We start from the raw sequence: 19,394 nt of genomic DNA, 5'->3' as shown, positions 1-19,394 counted from the left end.
GGGCTCGGATACTTGTTTTTCCCATATTATAACTACCTTGTTACTTTTATAGATATCTTTTAAGAGCTTAGTGACTCCGTCCTCCACACCTAGTGTGTCCAGTATTCCCCACAAGACCTATTTAGCACGCTATCATACATTCCCTCCAAATATGCTATCCACAGGGGCCAGTGTTCCTTTTCTGCTATTTCACTGCACCGCATCAGTAAGAACAGATTGACTTCCAAGCTCCTTTGTTTCCGAAACCCATTTTGCAGTTCACCCAGCACCCCCTCATTCTCTATCCATGCCTGAAGTCTTTCCTTTATAACCTGCCTCACCCTAGGAGGATATATATAAAAAAATTGCTGGAGTGGAGGGAGCGCTCTTCAAGTGAAGCCAGCGCCGCCATGTTGTGGTGGGCAGAAAGCTCGGCTCGGCTGGCTCGGTGGCGGCCAGCGCTGCCAGTTCACCTGCAGCGACGGTGGATTGCGGTTCGTGCGCCTGTCTTTCCTTGACAAGTGTGTCTCTGCAGTGCATTCGAATGCGTGCGGCTCGATTCAAGCGAGCATGGTACAATCCTGCGTAGCGTATGGGTGCACAAATCGCGCGATTCCTGCTTCCAAGATCACATTTCACAGGTGCGTACTGAAAGCACGTAGTGCTTACGCGGTCTAATACGGCTGACTCGTGTTTTTCATTGGTAGGCTTAAGGAATTAATATTTGGAAATTATTGGCAGGTTTCCAAAAGATGCTGAGACACGGAACCTATGGGAGCGAGCTGTGCGTCGTGAACACTGGAAACCGACAGATAAAGATCGCCTTTGCTCTGCGCACTTTGATCCGGCGTGTTTTGACCGGACCGGACAAACAACAAGGTTGAAAGCGGGAAGTGTGCCGACTTCGTTCGCTGCTTTTCCTGCCCACCTCCAGGCACCGGTAAGCATCGGAACTTCGCAGATATAGTGCTCTGACATCAAGGAGGTTGGAATGACGTAGACATATCTCTTCTGTCGTGTTTTGTCGACGTGACTGCATTGCTGCGTGTTTCCTCGCGAGCTTTTCGTCCCGTTCGCTCGTTTACAATATCGCTCAACACACGATTAGCGCATGATCATTGTCGAATGTTCCCGAACATGCTTTCGTGAATACATATATTCATGTTATGAGCAATAATTGAAGTATATATATCATTCTAAAAGTAGTTAATTTCCACTATGTGCTTATTTCAGGTGAAAAGGAAGCGGCCAGCACCAAAACCTCGAGGATGCAGTCCTGCTCAGCAGCAAGAGGCCTTAAATACTGAAGATCATGTCACTGTATCACCATCAAAGCAGTGGTACAAGACGAAGTTGCAGGAAACAGAAGACGAAAGATTGCACTTGAAGAAAAAAATTAAAACGTTGCAGCAGAGCAAACGAAGGCTGACACAAAAGAAAATCACCGCTGAAGAAATTATTAGAGGCATCGAAGAACAAAAGCTTTTGTCAGAAGAGGGCTCCAAGATGTTCGATGCAGCATTTTCTCCTGACATACAACAGCTGCTTCACCGGGCACGGACAGAAAGTGGAGGTAAATACCCTCCAGAGCTGCGAACGTTTGCACTAACTTTACATTTCTACTCACCAGCAGCCTACGAATTTGTGCGATCAAAGTTTAATGACGCCCTCCCTTCGCAGCGCACAATCAGAGAATGGTATAGGTCTGTTGATGGCCAACCAGGCTTTACAGGTGAAGCATTTTCTTTCTTGGAGAAGTTGGTTCAAGGTCGCTCTGAAACTCTTTACTGCGCTCTGATTGTCGATGATATGTCGATTAGGAAACATGTTGAACTTGTCGGAGACAGGGTAGTTGGCTACGTTGATTTTGGAGCATCTCTTGATGATGACAGCCTTCCTGAAGCCACAAATGTTTGTGTTTATATTGTTGTTGGCATAAACATGAGGCTGAAAATTCCAGTCGGCTACTTTCTTATCCACTCGCTCACTGGTTCTGAGAGGGCTGAACTAACAAAACAATGCATTGAACGACTGGAATCTGTGAAAGTTCAAGTTGTCAGTCTAACATTTGATGGTGCGTCATCAAATTTCACTATGGCAAAATGCCTTGGTGCAGAACTGAAGCCTGATCCTGTCGAGTTCTCCACATCCTTTAAAAACCCAGTTGATGAGTCAAGGGATGTGCATATCCTGCTTGACCCATGCCACATGATTAAGTTGATTAGAAATTCACTGGCAACAATGTGTTACATCACTGATGTTGATGGAAACCACATAAAATGGGCTTACATAAAGGCACTGGAGGCTTTACAGCGCGAGGAAGGGCTCCGCCTTGGCAATAAGCTAACTAAGGTGCATATGCAGTGGGAGAAGCAAAAGATGAAGGTACGGCTCGCAGTTCAGGCACTCAGCGCTTCAGTCGCAGACGCTCTTGAATTTTGCGAGCAAACGCTGAAGCTGCCACAGTTTAGAGGTGCTAGTGCCACGGCAAAATTTGTGAGGGTATTTGATCATCTCTTCGATTTGCTAAACTCCAGAAATGCGTTTGCAAAATCATACAAAGCCCCCCTTCGAAAGCAAAATGAGCCTTGTTGGAAACCATTTTTTGCCGACGCTCGAGAGTACATATGTGCTTTAAAAGACCCATTCGGTCGACCACTTTTGCAGGGAACAAAGAGGACAGGATTTGTGGGTTTTCTTGTGTGTATACAGAGCACAGAAAGTATCTTCAAGGAACTCGTTCATGAAGGTCAACTTAACTATCTGCTCACGCACAAGATGAGTCAAGATCACGCAGAAACTTTCTTTGGCTGTGTGCGAGGACGTGGGGGGTTCAACAACAACCCTACAGCTGCCCAATTCATGGCAGCTTACAAGCGTCTATTGGTCCAGACAGAAGTGAGATCGTCCACCTCAGGCAACTGTTCGCAAGATATTGTTTCTATTCTGGGTGCATCTGCCTCTGCCACTACATTTTGTGCAACCACTGAGGTCACATCGCGAAGGTGTGCCATCCTACAACCAGAGGACCACGATTACACAGACCGAATTGACTATCCAGAGAGCCTCTCCACATTCGTTTGCTCTGTCGTGCCTTACATTGCAGGCTTTGTCGCTCGCAAAATCGCTACTACAAACACCTGTGAGTTGTGCATAGAAGCTCTTCATGGAGCGGATACATCTCTATTGGTGAGACAAAAAAATCGAGGTGGACTCTTTTACCCTTCCGAAGACGTTGTGTCACTGTGCGAAACAGCGGAAAAGGGGCTGCGTCGACTGCAGGCTTCCACTCAATGCCTTAAGAACATACATGCCAATACCAAACAACTAGTCCTGGAGATTTTGAGTCAATCACTGGAAAAGAGGTGGTTTTCACAATTGGAACAACATCTTTTTGACGTCGACGTGTTGGACAACCATATTTACAACTTGAGCAAGCAAGTATTGGAGCTGTACATCAAGATCAGGCTGCACCACATGACAAAGGAACGAAGCCGGGAACTCGTGAAAGACAAAGTTAGGTCTTTGCTTTCAAGACTCGTCATTTTTAGGAATCAGTGAAACAACTTTGCCATAACGTTCATGTTGGCTAAAGGCTGAGAAAGCTGTACAAATAAAATTTTAACACATGAAAAACGAACCGTTCTGTAGTCTCTTTAAATACTGCCAGTGTATCGGCGACTATGTGAGCACGTTTTTACTTCTCTAGCAGCAATCATTTGCGAAAAAAAAACGGCCGCGGAAGTGCACTATATGCTACGCGGCCGCCTTCCTGCCCACCACAAGATGGCCGCCGCCGGCTTCACTGTGCTCTATGGGTAAGTATAGGCGGCTTCCACTCCAGCAATTTTTTTATATATATCCTCCTAGGCCTCACCTGCCTGTAAGCCACTGATGTCATTGTTATGGGACGATAGTGGTTTATGTCAGCTTTGTCCCACTTTGCGCAAAGCACCTTTACATTCCCGCATCGTTCCGATGGATGGATGGATGGATGGATGTGGCTGTACCCTTTAGATCGGGCGGCGGCTAACGCCACCTAGCCATAATACTTAGTGAACTAACCATTACATTTATCTTTTTTTTCCCTTTAAATAATGAAGTTGATGATTCGTACTTCGCAGTGAAGGGTTTAATTTTCACTCGTGCCTTGACTTTAGCCACCAATCAGATAACCTCCTTCTAGTTAAGTCTACCCGCTTAAAGTCTATTTTGCCCTCGCTGTCCCTAAATCCCAGTGCTTTGAAAAACTCTGCGCCATCATCCTGAACTATAGGGTGAAGCCCTTTACAGAACATTATCAAGTGTTCGGCAGTTTCTTCTTCCTCTCCACACGCACTGCATACTGTGTCGACCCCTTCGTATTTGGCCCGATATGTCTTGGTTCGCAGTACTCCCGTCCTGGCCTCAAACAGTAGAGAACTACCCCGAGTATTATCGTAGATCCTTTCTTTGGCAATTTCCTGCTTAAAAGTTCGATAGATCTCTAGTGCGGACTTCTTAATCATGCCCATTCTCCACATGTCAGTCTCCGTTTCCTTCACTTTTTTCTTAACCGATAGTTCTTTTTGGTTTGGTCACCTGCTGTTTTCTAAGTATTTACCAGTCAACTTCCTGGTTCGCTTCCTCCATTTTGTATCGACATTCTTCATGTACAAGTAGCTGAAAACCTTCCTAGCCCAACGCTCTTCCCCCATTTCTCTCAATCGCTTCTCAAATTTTATCTTGCTGCTAGCTTCCCTGCCCTCAAATGATGTCCATCCCATATCACCTTGTACTCCCCGATTTGGTGTATTCCCGTGAGCTCCTAAAGCAAGCCTACCTATTCCACGTTGCTTAATTTCTAATCTTGCTTGAACTTCTGATCTCATGCACAAGACCGCATTGCTGAACGTCAGCCCAGGAACCATGACCCCTTTCCATATTCCTCTCACAACATCATACCTATTGTAATTCCACAGTGCCCTATTTTTCATGACTGCTGCATTCCTGTTACCTTTAGTCGTCACGTATATTTCGTGTTCCCTCAGATACTCGGTCCCATTGCTTATCCATACGCCCAGATATTTGTATTTATCTGTTATCTCTAGCGTCACCTCCTGTATTCTAAGCTCACTACCTTCGTTGTCATTGAAAATCATGACTGCTGATTTTTCCCTACTGAATCTAAAATCTAACCTATCTCCCTCATTACCGCAGATGTCCATCAATCTCTGCAAATCTTCCTTGTTGTTGGCCATTAGCACTACATCATCTGCGTACATTAATGCTGGTAGTGCCTGATCAATAAGTTTTCCTTGTTTGACTAAAGAGAGGTTGAAGCCCAGTCCACTTCCCTCTAATTTTGCCTCTAATCCTTGTAGGTACATCATGAATAATAAGGGTGACAGGGGGTACACCTGCCTAAGCCCCCGTTTTACCTCTGCAGGCTTCGATACCTGTTTTTCCCACTTTATAACTACCTTGTTACCTTTATAGACACCCTTTAAAAGATTAGTGACTACATGTTCCACGCCTAGTGTGTCTAGTATTCCCCACAATTCCTCTTGAACCACGCTATCGTACGCTCCCTTGATATACAAAAATGCTAGCCACAGGGGCCTGTGTTCCTTTTGTGCTATTTCGATGCACTGCGTCAGTGAGAACAGATTGTCTTCCAACCTCCTGTGTTTCCGAAACCCATTCTGCAGTTCCCCCAGCACCCCCTTCCTCTATCCACGCCTGCAGTCTTTCCTTTATAATCTGCATCGCCAGCCGGTAGACCACTGATGTCACTGTTATAGGACGGTAGTTGTTTATGTCAGCTTTGTCCCCCTTTCCTTTATAGATCATGCTCATCCTGCTAAGTTTCCATCCATCGGGAACTTCACCATCGATTATTATTGTACTCACTGCCTCTCTCAAAGCCTGCTTAGACTTCGGACCTAATGTTTTTATCAGCCTAATTGGAATGCCATCTGGGCCTGTTGATGTACTATTAGGAACCCTTTTCTCGGCCATTTCCCACTCTTGTTGTGAAAATGGAGCCATTGCACCACTTGATTCGTCTTTGTCTATTGTGGTTCATAAAATACTTCTTTGTTGAAATTTTTCTGTCACTCTTGTTCTTATATATTCAATAGCTTAGTCCCCTTCTAGCCTAGCACCTTGGGCTGTAGTTATAAAGTTCTGCTCTAGGCTCGTCTCACTCCTTAGGGAGTTTAGATGGTTCCAAAATTTCGCAGCTGCCTTTCTATCTTTTTTATGTACTTCTGCCAGCCACTGAGCTCCCTTCCTTCTAATCTTTTCATTGATCAGAAGGGATGCATCCCTTCTACAGCTTAGAAAGGTTGCCCATTTTCTTTCCACATCATCTGTCGGTTCACCCCGCTGCTTAGCATGTCTGTGTTCCCTACAGGCTTCCTGACGTTTTGCTATGGCTCTCTTAACTTCCTCATCCCACCAACTTTTGGGTTTGTGTCTTCTTTTCCGGGGTGACTTGTCACGCGTCTTAGCAAGCTCTATCTCAAAGAGTCTAATTAGATTCGTGTATGTCCACACTGTCTTATTATCCTCCGTGATTACTTTCTCAATTTGTTTAGTGGCTATTTCAATTTGCCTTTCTGGATAAAAATTTTCCTGTAGTTGCTCCTCTTGTCTCCTTCCCACTTTCACTGCTCTTCCAAAACTTAGCTTGATACGTTTGTGATCGCTACCCAGACTTCTGGAGCCACCTTCATCTATGTGCATTTCCCTGAGCTTATCATACATCCTATGTGACATCAGTGCATAATCTATCGTCGACTGAAGCCTTCCTACCTCCCATGTTATTTGCCCTTCACACTTCTCGGTACTGTTGCAAATGATCAAATCAAGCCTTTCACACATATCCATGATCATTTTGCCTGTCGGGTCGGTATACCCATCTATATCTTCTATGTGCGCATTCATGTCTCCTTGTATAATTATCTCGCACTCTCTTCCTAACTCCTTAATGTCCTTTGAAATACACTCTACCATTGCCTGGTTTTCCTCTCTGGCCTTTGCTCCCGTCCACAAGTACACGAAACCAAGGAGTGTCATTTGACCTGCCACTTTCCCTTTTAGCCATAAATGTTCCTTGTACTCCTGCTTGACCCTTTGCCAGTCTGTACTTTTATGAATGAATGCCCCAATGCCCCCCCCCCCCTTTCTGCTGCCTTCTGTTCTATTACAATACTCCCACGCGTAGTCCAGATTGTTCGGAGGTTGTTCCATGTCTTTGAGATGTGTTTCTACAAAACCGTATACCATCGGCCTCTCTTCACTTAGCTGTTCTTCTATCTCTTCCCACTTCAGCCTGTTCCTACCACCCTGCATGTTAATATACCCTATGTCTGAATTGGCTCGGCGCTCGTGGCTATGTCTATTTATGCCCCGGACTCTACGTATCTTAGATATTGGTGCCACTTTGGAATCGTATCTGTCCATACCACCTTTCGAAGAGTCTCCCTGGTTGTTTTCCTCGTTACTAGCTATCCTGCACCCCGAAGGGCTCGCTTGCCCCCCAAAAAAGCTACTGCGCGTCCTTCAAGTCGCCAACCCACCTCATGACCTAGCCGCCCATCGAAGTGAATTCTGTCTCGTTGAAAACCCCCCCACCTATGCACCTCTCTGTTTATTTCCACCACCTCAAAGCCTTTCTCTCGACTCATCCGCCATATCTCTTGGTTTGCGTTGACCACTGCTCTTTGCAGGTTGCTATAACGCACCGGTACCTCCGGTATTGTGCATATCACTACCTGCACCTTAGGAGAAGTGGCGCGCATGTCATCGACGCCTTTCGCCAGTGTGGCTGCTAGTCCTGCTGCATCTTCATTTAGGACATCGTTTAAACCGCCTGAAATTATCACGAGGTTGCGTCTATCAGCTGTAGTTTTGAGCTTTGTGCTCGCTTGCTTCATGACTGCTTCCAGCTCGCGTCCTGGGAACGCCCCTACTGCAACCCTCTTGTCACCTCTTACCCTCTCTTTGATGGCTTCTGTGCATCGATTTAAATTTGAGTCCCCGGCGATTATCACATGCTGTGACTTTTCCGCTGGAGCGTTCTGCACCTGGGGGCTACTTGCACCTGTGACGCCGGCTCTTTTGTTCCCTTCCTGCCCCACCACTACCTCGCAGAAGCTGGGCCTTGCGACAGTTGAACCGGCTAAACCTGTTTTTTCCAAGCTTGCTTGCTTTTCCTTCTCCACCGTTCTGGTTGCCGGTTCCCTACTGTTCTCTCGGTAGGTCGCTTCTTTGTTCAGCTTCGCTAGCACTTCCTCGGCGGACTTCAGTCTTTCTCCCACTGCCCTCGTTTTTTCTTGCTCTGTCGCCAACGCAGTCTCGAGTTTGGCGATTCTCATCAGCAGTTCACTCTGGGCAACCATCATTTTCTCCATTTTTTCCTCGACCTCACATTGCCTACACTTCGCGTCAGCCTCTTCTCCATCCGCTTCTACGCTTGGGTCCACTTTCAAACCCACTCCACATCCTGAACACTTTACAGTCTTTTTAACCATGCCTTTCTGACACCAATTGTCCCTATACTCGATAATTACTAAACTCGAGCCCTGCACTACGAAAAAAAAAGAAAGTCCAAGCTCTACTACAAAAATTTGCGTGTTCAATGTACGCGCACCTCCCCAACGGGGTGGCAAAAAAAAACAACAACAAAAAAATTCAAACACACACACCCGCACTAACTAATAAATACCTGGTGACTGGCCCCCGAAAAAGCCGTACCATAAAATAAGTGCTACAAAGATTTCAACCGCTGCCTTATAATTATAGAGACAAGCTCAAAACATGCAACAACACTTATCTGCGCAGTCGATCCGGAGCGCTCAAAAAACACGTCCATCCACCTTGACAGCCTGAACTCCAGCCGGTGACTGCAGCGCCACGGCGAGTTTTGGCGCGAACTAATACGAGTGGCCGCGTGCTAGGTGCTTTTCTGGCGACCGCGCGTTCTTTAAGCAACAAAGCGCGCGAACATCTTTCGGCGCTTCCGCGAATCCCCTCGAAACAACAGCGCACCACCAGCGGCAACAAGCAACACGCCATGTAAGCCGTTTTTTCATTATCTTATTCGTAAGGCTTGAGGATGGCACGCATAAGAACTATTTCTCATTTATTTAATGAAATTACAAGCATGAATAATGCGAATGCGTTGAAGTTTTGGAAAGTTACCCACTTTTTCTGGCACTGCGAACCCCAAAATTAACAGTCGTGCTGCACAGCTCGTGAATGGCACACGGATATGTTGATATTACAATTCACAGAAAGGCTTTCCATGACCCATATAGCCTCCTCCTCTCCTGCATTGCGAGTGTATGCATGCTGCCCGCTCTCAAGCTGAGCGTGTGAGTCGAGGAAGCAGCGACATATGGGAATTCGCGAAGATAGCTTATTTTGTGAAGAATGAATGTAATGGGTGGTCAAATAGCACACCGACATGCATTGAAGGAGCCAGCTAACGTTGAAAGTATAAACCGTAAGCTATACCTACGGCTTCGGGGCGGCTATTCTGCTTATCGATGGGCTCAACGATCCTGCTTTGTTTGCAATCGAGAAGTCTGCTTCTTAAGCGTTCCTGTCATTGGTTTGCTAAGGCCTACTAAAGCAGTCAAGGAAGGTTACATTGAGTATGGAACTTCATTATTCGGCTTCAGTACCCCATTATTGCCCCTTGTTGCATATCTGCAACACCCAGTTCCGTGCCCTGCCGATTGCAAGGATCCTGATGCACTGGTAAAAGTTGTCCATACTATGCGCTATTTCGACGGTTCTTCGTTCCACACAGTACCAGTTTCAGCCGCTTGGGGGCCACATTCGTCGTATCTAGCTAAGTTTTGGAAGAGCAGTGAAAGTGGGAAGGAGACAAGATGAGCAACTACAGGAAAATTTTTATCCAGAAAGGCAAATTGAAATAGCCACTAAACAAATTGAGAAAGTAATCACGGAGGATAATAATACAGTGTGGACATACACGAATCTAATTAGACTCTTTGAGATAGAGCTTGCTGAGACGCGTGACAAGTCGCCCCGGAAAAGAAGACACAAACCCAAAAGTTGGTGGGATGAGGAAGTTAAGAGAGCCATAGCAAAACGTCAGGAAGCCTCTAGGGAACACAGACATGCTAAGCAGCGGGGTGAACCGACAGATGATGTGGAAAGAAAATGAGCAACCTTTCTAAGCTGTAGAAGGGATGCATCCCTTCTGATCAATGAAAAGATTAGAAGGAAGGGAGCTCAGTGGCTGGCAGAAGTACATAAAAAAGATAGAAAGGCAGCTGCGAAATTTTGGAACCATCTAAACTCCCTAAGAGATAAGACGAGCCTAGAGCAGAACTTTATAACTACAGCCCAAGGTGCTAGGCTAGAAGGGGACGAAGCTATTGAATATATAAGAACAAGGGTGACAGAAAAATTTCAACAAAGAAGTACTTTATGCACCACAATAGACAAAGACGAATCAAGTGGTGCAATGGCTCCATTTTCACAACAAGAGTGGGAAAGGGCTGAGAAAAGGGTTCCTAGTAGTACATCAACAGGCCCGGATGGCATTCCAGTTAGGCTGATAAAAACATTAGGTCCGAAGTCTAAGCAGGCTTTGAGAGAGGCAGTGAGTACAATAATAATCGATGGTGAAGTTCCCGATGGATGGAAACTTAGCAGGATGAGCATGATCTATAAAGGAAAGGGGGACAAAGCTGACATAAACAACTACCGTCCTATAACAGTGACATCAGTGGTCTACAGGCTGGCGATGCAGATTATAAAGGAAAGACTGCAGGCGTGGATAGAGGATGAGGGGGTGCTGGGGGAACTGCAGAATGAGTTTCGGAAACACAGGAGGTTGGAAGACAATCTGTTCTCACTGACGCAGTGCATCGAAATAGCAGAAAAAGAACACAGGCCCCTGTGGCTAGCATTTTTGTATATCAAGGGAGCGTACGATAGCGTGGTTCAAGAGGAATTCTGGGGAATACTAGACACACTAGGCGTGGAACATGTAGTCACTAATCTTTTAAAGGGTATCTATAAAGGTAACAAGGTAGTTATAAAGTGGGAAAAACAGGTATCCAAGCCTGCAGAGGTAAAACGGGGGCTTAGGCAGGGGTGCCCCCTGTCACCCTTATTATTCATGATGTACCTACAAGGATTAGAGGCGAAATTAGAGGGAAGTGGACTTGGCTTCAACTTCTCTTTAGTCAAACAAGGAAAACTTATTGATCAGGCACTACCGGCATTAATGTACGCAGATGATATAGTGCTAATGGCCAACAACAAGGAAGATTTGCAGAGATTGATGGACATCTGCGGTAATGAGGGAGATAGGTTAGATTTTAGATTCAGTAGGGAAAAATCAGCAGTCATGATTTTCAATGACAACGAAGGTAGTGAGCTTAGAATACAGGAGGTCACGCTAGAGATCACAGATAAATACAAATATTTGGGCGTATGGATAAGCAATGGGACCGAGTATCTGAGGGAACACGAAATATACGTGACGACTAAAGGTAACAGGAATGCAGCAGTCATGAAAAATAGGGCACTGTGGAATTACAATAGGTATGATGTTGTGAGAGGTATGGAAAGGGGTCATGGTTCCTGGGCTGACGTTCAGCAATGCGGTCTTGTGCATGAGATCAGAAGTTCAAGCAAGATTAGAAATTAAGCAACGTGGAATAGGTAGGCTTGCTTTAGGAGCTCACGGGAATACACCAAATCAGGGAGTACAAGGTGATATGGGATGGACATCATTTGAGGGCAGGGAGGCTAGCAGCAAGATAAAATTTGAGAAGCGATTGAGAGAAATGGGGGAAGAGCGTTGGGCTAGGAAGGTTTTCAGCTACTTGTACATGAAGAATGTCGATACAAAATGGAGGAAGCGAACCAGGAAGTTGACTGGTAAATACTTAGAAAACAGCAGGTGGCCAAACCAAAAAGAACTATCGGTTAAAAAAAAGTGAAGGAAACGGAGACTGACATTTGGAGAATGGGCATGATTAAGAGGTCCGCACTAGAGATCTATCGAACTTTTAAGCAGGAAATTGCCAAGGAAAGGATCTATGATAATACTCGGGGTAGTTCTCTACTGTTTGAGGCCAGGACGGGAGTACTGCGAACCAAGACATATCGGGCCAAATACGAAGGGGTCGACACAATATGCAGTGCGTGTGGAGAGGAAGAAGAAACTGCCGAACACTTGATAATGTTCTGTAAAGGGCTTCACCCTATAGTTCAGGATGATGGCGCAGAGTTTTTCAAAGCACTGGGATTTAGGGACAGCGAGGGCAAAATAGACTTTAAGCGGGTAGACTTAACTAGAAGGAGGTTATCTGATTGGTGGCTAAAGTCAAGGCACGAGTGAAAATTAAACCCTTCACTGCGAAGTACGAATCCTCAACTTCATTATTTAAAGGAAAAAAAGATAAATGTAATGGTTAGTTCACTAAGTATTACGGCTAGGTGGCGTTAGCCGCCGCCCGATCTAAAGGGTACAGCCACATCCATCCATCCATCCATGCAGTTTGCAAAATGGCAGCATCCACGTCGTCGTCGAGCTCCGCAATCAAGGTACTGTAAATATTTTTTTATAAGCCCACAAGTTAGGCTGCGCTGCTTTTTTCACTGAATGTGTGTTCGAAACACTCTTGACAGTATTCTAGAACCCAACAGTTAGTTTTTTGCTTGCTCTGTTCGAGAAAATATTTTTTGCACGTGGTGTGTTGCACATATGCAACAGTGGGCACTAAATGCCACAATTTTCATTGTTGCAGATATGCAACATTGCTTTTCTGCTTGAAACGCGTCTTACATATCGTGACACGCATTCATGTTGAGTGTGTGAACGGATGTTTGTTTGCTAATTTTGCTGTTTTAACGATTTTTCAGGGACATAATGCAATTTCAACCTCAACATTCTATTCAGTTCCAAAAGAGAGGCCGAAGCGTTTTGTTCATGCAAACCTGCTGGATGTTATCAACCCTAATGAGAGCGATTTTTCTGCTGATGAAAAAAGTGGCGAAAAAGTGTCTGGAGACAGCAGTGATGAAGGAGATGCCATCCAAACTGAGGTAGAAGAAGCTGAGGAGGAGGTTGCTACCTCGACAGATGCGCCTCCAGTAGATCGGATACTGCAGAACATGAAAAGGCGGTACACATGGGTGAAGAAGGATTTTGATATCGAGGCAGGTAGTTTCGAGAACAACTTTCCGCTACCACCTGCAGAGCCGCTGAGTGCAGTGGAATACTTTGACATGTTTGTTTCTCGATCCATGCTAAAGGCTGTCGTCGATGAAAGCAATAAGTACTACTTTTAAAAACATGGAGCCACTCTAAACCTCACCGTGAAAGAACTTACATCTGTTCTGGGCATGTTTTTCAGGATGGGACTTGTAAACATGCACAGGGTTCGTGCTTACTGGGAAAATGGAAGTACATATGAATTAGTAGCCCAGGTAATGTCCCGTAACAGATTTGAAAAGATCACAAGCCACCTGCATTTTTTCGATAATGAAGCGGCCAATGACAAAGTAAAAGAAGACGAATGCTGGAAAGTGCGCCCATGGCTCAGTTCCTTGCGCAGCAACATGGTTGTCTTGCCCCAAGAAAAAAAAATCTGCAGTGGACAAAATCTTGATCCCTTTCTGTGGGCGGTGTTACATTCGTCAGTACATGCCTAATAAACCAAAGAGTAAATGGGGTCTAAAACTTTGGGCACGTTCTGGGGAATCAGGTCTGTGTTATGATTTCGATGTCTACCAGCGCTGCAACAAAGGTTTTTATGGCAGCCAGGGTGGCTACCAGCTTGGGTTGGGAGCTGGTGTCGTGCTCCAGCTGTGTTCCAGCCTACCGAAGCGAGACGACAACCTAGTTGTCGCTGATAACTTCTTCACAGGCCCTCAACTTGTAGAGGAGCTTTCAAGAATGAGAATTTCCTATATTGGTACGGTTCGTGAAAACAGACTCAGCTGCAGCAAGTTGATGGATGAGAAATCGAAAAGGCGAGGTCGGGACACCTGTGATACTTCAGTCACTTCATGTGACCAAAAGACAATGGTGGCAGTGAAGTGGCATGACAACCGCACTGTTACTCTTCTTTCGAACTGCATTGGTGCTGACCCGCTTACATCAGTCAAAAGGTGGGACAGCAAGGAGAAAAAGCATATTTTTGTCGATTGTCCAGCGATCATTTCTTCCTACAACAGATCAATGGGCGGCGTGGATCTTCTAGACAAAATGTGCTTCTCCTATCGCTTTTCTATCAGGTCTAAACGCTGGTATATGTATTTGTTTTGGCACACGCTCAAAATAGCAGCTGTTAATGCATGGTTCATGCACAAGAGAATTCTCCAAAAGCACAAACTGCTGCCTACACCCTTGAGAGATTTCCTCTCTGAGCTTGCAACGAGCCTGATCTTGCTCAACAAACGACCACCAGGGCGCCCTTCGATTCAGAATGTCACACCATTCAAGAAAGTGTGCCTAAATGTCCCCCGGGATGTCAGAAGAGACAGCAATGAGCACTGGCCCACATGGAATGCAAAACAGAACCGCTGCAAGGCATACCCAGGAGGGTACACCTAAGTTTCGTGTGCAAAGTGTAAGGTGATGTGTTTCAACAAAGACCGTTACTGTTTTGTTAGTTTTCACCAGTAGGTGCCAAACAGCTATGCTTGTATTGTGCTTTCTTCAATTTGAAAATTCGCCAAAATTATTGGTAGCAATAAAAAGTTTCTTTCACTTGGCTTGGCCTTCATTTTATACACTACTGCCCATTGTTGCACATATGCAACATCCCATTATTAATTTGCAGACTACATCTTCATGTTTTTTATTGAAAATTTGCACTCCTAGTGACTCTAAGGACGTGGCCAAGAAATATTTTGAAGTTTGGAAAAATGTTTCTCATACTGGGAATTAATGGGGTACACACACAAAAAAAGCGAAGCATTTCTTTGCGTACTGCAGGCACTTTGACTATCTATCTATCTATCTATCTATCTATCTATCTATCTATCTATCTATCTATCTATCTATCTATCTATCTATCTATCTATCTATCTATCTATCTATCTATCTATCTATCTATCTATCTATCTATCTATCTATCTATCTATCTATCTATCTATCTATCTATCTATCTATCTATCTATCTATCTATCTATCTATCTATCTATCTATCTATCTATCTATCTATCTATCTATCTATCTATCTATCTATCTATCTATCTATGTCTGTCCGTCCATCTCTCTGTTCGAACTACCCCGAGTATTATATAACATCCTCTTCTTGGCAATTTCCTGCTTAAAATTTCGACAGATATCTAGTGCGGACTTCTTAATCATGCCGATTCTGCACATATCGGTCTCGGCTTCCTTCGCCTTCTTACTGACCGATAATTCGTTTTGGTTTGGCCCCCTGCTGCTTTCTAAGTATTTACCAGTCGAATTTCTGGTTTGCTTCCCCCATTTTGAATCTACATTCTTCGTGTACAAGTAGCTCAATATCGTCCTATCCCAACGCTCCTCCCCCATTTCTCTCAACCGCTTCTCAAATTTATCTTGCTGCTAGCTTCCCTGCCCTCAAATGATGTGTATCCCATATTACCTTGTACTCTCTGTTTCGGTGTATTCCCATGAGCTCCTAAGGCAAGCCTACCCATTCCACGTTGCTTAATTTCTAATCTTGCTTGAACGTCTAATCTCATGCAAAAGACCGCATTGCCGAACGTCAGACCAGGAACCATGGCCCTTTTCAATATTACTCTCACAACATCATACCGATTGCAATTCCACAGTGCGCTGTTTTTGATCTCCGCTGCATACCTGTTACCTTTAGTCATCACGTATACTTCGTGTTCCCTTAGGTACACAGTCCCAGTGCTTATCCATACGCCCAGATATTTGTACCTATCTGTTATCTCTATCGTGACCTTCTGAATTCTAAGCTCACTACCTTCGTCATCATTAAAATCATGACTGCTGATTTTTCCTTACTGAATCTAAAATCTAACCTATCCCCCTCATTACCGCAGATGTCAATCAATCTCTGCAAATCTTCTTTGTTGTCGGCCATTAGCACTATATCATCTGCGTACATTAGTGCTGGTAGTGCCTGATCAATGAGTTTTCCTTGTTTGACAAAAGAGAGGTTGAATCCAAGTTAACTTCCCTCTAATTTGGCCTCTAATCTTTGTAGGTACATCATGAATAAAGAGGGTGATAGTGGACATTCCTGCCTAAGTCCCCGTTTCACCTCTGCAGGCTTGGATACCCGTTTTTCTCACTTTATAACCAACTTGTTACCTTTATAGATATCCTCTAAATGGTTAGTGACTTCATCTTCCACGCCTACTGCGTCCAGTATTCCCCACAATTACTCTTGAACCACGCTATCGTACGCTCCCTTGATATCCAAAAATGCTAGCCACAGGGGCCTGTGTTCCTTTTCTGCTATTTCGATGCACTGCGTCAGTGAGAACAGATTGTCCTCCAACCTCCCGTGTTTCCGAAACCCATTCTGCAGTTCCCCCCAGCACCCCCTCATCCTCTATCCATGCCTGCAGTCTTTTATTTATAGTCTGCATCGCCAGCCTCTAGACCACTGATGTCACTGTTATAGGACGGTAGTTGTTTATGTCAGCTTTGTACCCCTTTCCTTCGCAGCGGTCGGTTTTTTCGGCCTTTAAGGCCATCGCGGAAACTTGAGAGTTTCCGGATTGGATTGGATAAACTTTTGTTTGTTCCTCCAAAACACAGATGACTGTGTTGCGGACAGCTCCCACTTGAGAGTTTCCGGGGCCTGGTACTGGCCCCTAGCGCAACAATGATGATAGTTCTGTCAGCGTCGTCTCTAGGTCGGATAAATTAGTTTACAACGCCACCGCTACCCTTATTTTTGTTGGAATGTCAGAGGTACAGTTTCTCTTCTCTAATTGGTAGTTTATAGGTGTTCTGTGTTGCTAGTGTTTCATCAAAACAAGGAATATTAAAGAATTACACTGGAATCGTTGCCCCATTTTTTCAGCAGTTACTGACTTACTTTATCTTTGCGATAATTATGCCCTTGATTTTGTTGGTTAACAAGAAACTTGGTTTACACAGAATAAGTCCTTCAGGTTTAAAACTTACCGCACATTTTGTCTGGAATAGAAGAGGGCACGCCCAGCCGGTGCGCTACGTGAAAAGTGTGGAGGAAGCACGGAGGAAGGAAAAAAAAAACTAAGGAGAGGCCCTGACGTCACTCGTGGTGAAGCCTAAATTCGGCCGTATTGACTGGGCAAATTTTCCTCTCTGGTTTACATCCGAATGTGAAGCAGAAGGTGCGACTTTCTATGCGGCTCTGAAAGCACGTGGGCTGCGCAGCGCTCGTGTCGTGATGATCCGAAACTAATGGAACGGGGATCAACACTCTGGGCCAGTGCGTCACCTTCGGCAAAATCATTTCGTCCGAGTATTAACAGCGAGTAACAGCTCACCGACAACGAAGCAAGTACACGAGAACGTGCGCTATATGCACTGACAACGGCGAGCGCTTTCACGTCATTAATTCAGCAACTGTACAGACAACACGATCGGTCGTGAGCCTTCTACGGTTGCATTCCGCCACGCGGCCGACGCAGCGTCCGGCCACTGTGTCCGTGTTCCGCGTGAAACTCACCGGCGTCAGCATTCTGTGACCGTGGTCACTTTGAGCACGGTGCAAGTTACACTTGAACGCGGTTGCTGTTACATTGAGATTACATGCAATGCTGGTGGAGAGTGTACCAAGCGGAACAGAAAAGGTGTTTTAATACGCACATGCAAGTTGATACTGTACACACACAACACGAAACTACGTATATACACATGGTCCTCATTGCGTATTGCTGGGCTCAACAGCGTCGCCCGTTGTCACAAGCACAAGTACTACCCAAACAGTCACTGACCTGCAAAGCGTTCGTCGTCATTCCGCTTCGTCATGGTGCCCAACGCTATTTCGCTGAACATTAATTGCTTCATCCGCGGCATCCGCCGCACGACACTTGAACATGCACTCGTTCTACGCACTTTTGAGACTCCGTGATGGACAAAAGGATTTGTAAACGTTGCTAAGAGTACACTAACTGCCAGGAGAACACTGCGTGACCAATAACGCGGTGCAGAGCACGGATATTGTACGCCACGGCTCAGCACGACACCTGGGAAGGCACACATGCCAGAGCCAGCCGCGGCCTCTCACTGCTAGACCAGTTTAAGCCTAACGTAGTCTGACTAGAAATGCACCGCCTAAAAATAGAATCTGTGCTAAAAGGCATTGTATGGATATAGTAATAGGGCGGTGACTTCTGTCTTAAATGCGTGTACTTGTGGATATTTATACGCGCATGTCATGTGTGTGTGTGTTTACTGTGTACATATAAAACTTAATTTCTCAGAACAAGATGCAGCACTGCCGGCCTACATTTTTGACACTTACTAATAGCACTACGCTTATAATACAAAACATCGTCATAAATTTGCTATCATTTGCTATCATTTTGCGACGGCAGTGTTAACTCGCTATGGACACGATTCAAATTTTATTGCCACTTCTGCATTCGCAATTTCGTTCCAGATAAATTTAAAAAAGTTGGCCGTACAAACCCCTGGATAACGCGCGATCTAATTCACCTAAAACGCAAAATTAAAAGGCGAAGAAAGCAAAAAACAGCTAATGATGTAGTTCTGCACGATCTAAGAGATACTTTAGCATCCAAGTTGAAGGAGGCTAGGAAACATTATTACACCGAGACACTAGGCCGCTTTGCGGCAGAGAGTCCACGAAAATTTTACCAGTTCTTGCAAAACAAAGACAACCGTATCCCTGATGAAACAATGAACGGAGAAACCGCTGTCACAAATAAAAACGAAATAGCAAACGCATTTAATTCCTACTTTCAGAGCGTTTTCTCAAGACCACAAAACATGAGTATTATGACGGTGCCAGGTCCTTCAAGCCTAATAAATATATCCTTGGAAGGGGTGACAGAACTATTATTGCGGCTAGACGTAAAAAAATCGACCGGCCCTGACGGTATCCCAGCTGTTTTTCTAAAGAGGTATGCTGAAATTATAGCTAAATTCCTAGTAATAATATTTGATGTTTCGATTAAAACTAGTTCAGTGCCCGACGATTGGCTGCTAGCACGTGTAATTCCGGTATTTAAGAAAGGTAACAGATTTTTAGTCAGCAATTATCGACCAATCTCCCTTACCTGTATTTGTTGCAAATTACTTGAACATATTATAGCGAAATATTTAAATACTTTTCTTGGACAAAATAAAGTAATTCACAGCGCGCAACATGGCTTCCGACGGGGATTATCTACCACCACACAATTATTAGCAACTGTTAACGAGTTCTCCAAAGTTCTGGACAAGT

At 44.9% G+C, this 19,394-nt stretch overlaps 1 protein-coding gene and 1 long non-coding RNA gene across 2 annotated transcripts; both read left to right on the top strand.

Annotated features, from left to right (window-relative positions):
- The first annotated feature begins 326 nt into the window (after positions 1 to 326).
- LOC142771699 (uncharacterized) lies at positions 327 to 3,619 on the top strand. Its single transcript, XR_012886074.1, has 2 exons — positions 327 to 919; positions 1,213 to 3,619. It is a non-coding gene; the product is annotated as an uncharacterized LOC142771699 (long non-coding RNA).
- Positions 3,620 to 12,522: 8,903 nt separating this feature from the next.
- On the top strand, positions 12,523 to 14,731 carry LOC119165024 (uncharacterized). Its single transcript, XM_075873520.1, has 2 exons — positions 12,523 to 12,561; positions 12,880 to 14,731. The coding sequence occupies exons 1-2, from the start codon at positions 12,523 to 12,525 to the stop codon at positions 13,306 to 13,308; spliced, it is 468 nt and encodes a 155-aa protein (XP_075729635.1). The 3' UTR covers positions 13,309 to 14,731.
- Positions 14,732 to 19,394: the final 4,663 nt, after the last annotated feature.

The sequence above is a fragment of the Rhipicephalus microplus genome, chromosome 9 (assembly GCF_043290135.1).
Source record: "Rhipicephalus microplus isolate Deutch F79 chromosome 9, USDA_Rmic, whole genome shotgun sequence".
NCBI lineage: Eukaryota > Metazoa > Arthropoda > Arachnida > Ixodida > Ixodidae > Rhipicephalus > Rhipicephalus microplus.
This window is presented reverse-complemented; position numbering and strand designations above follow the sequence as displayed.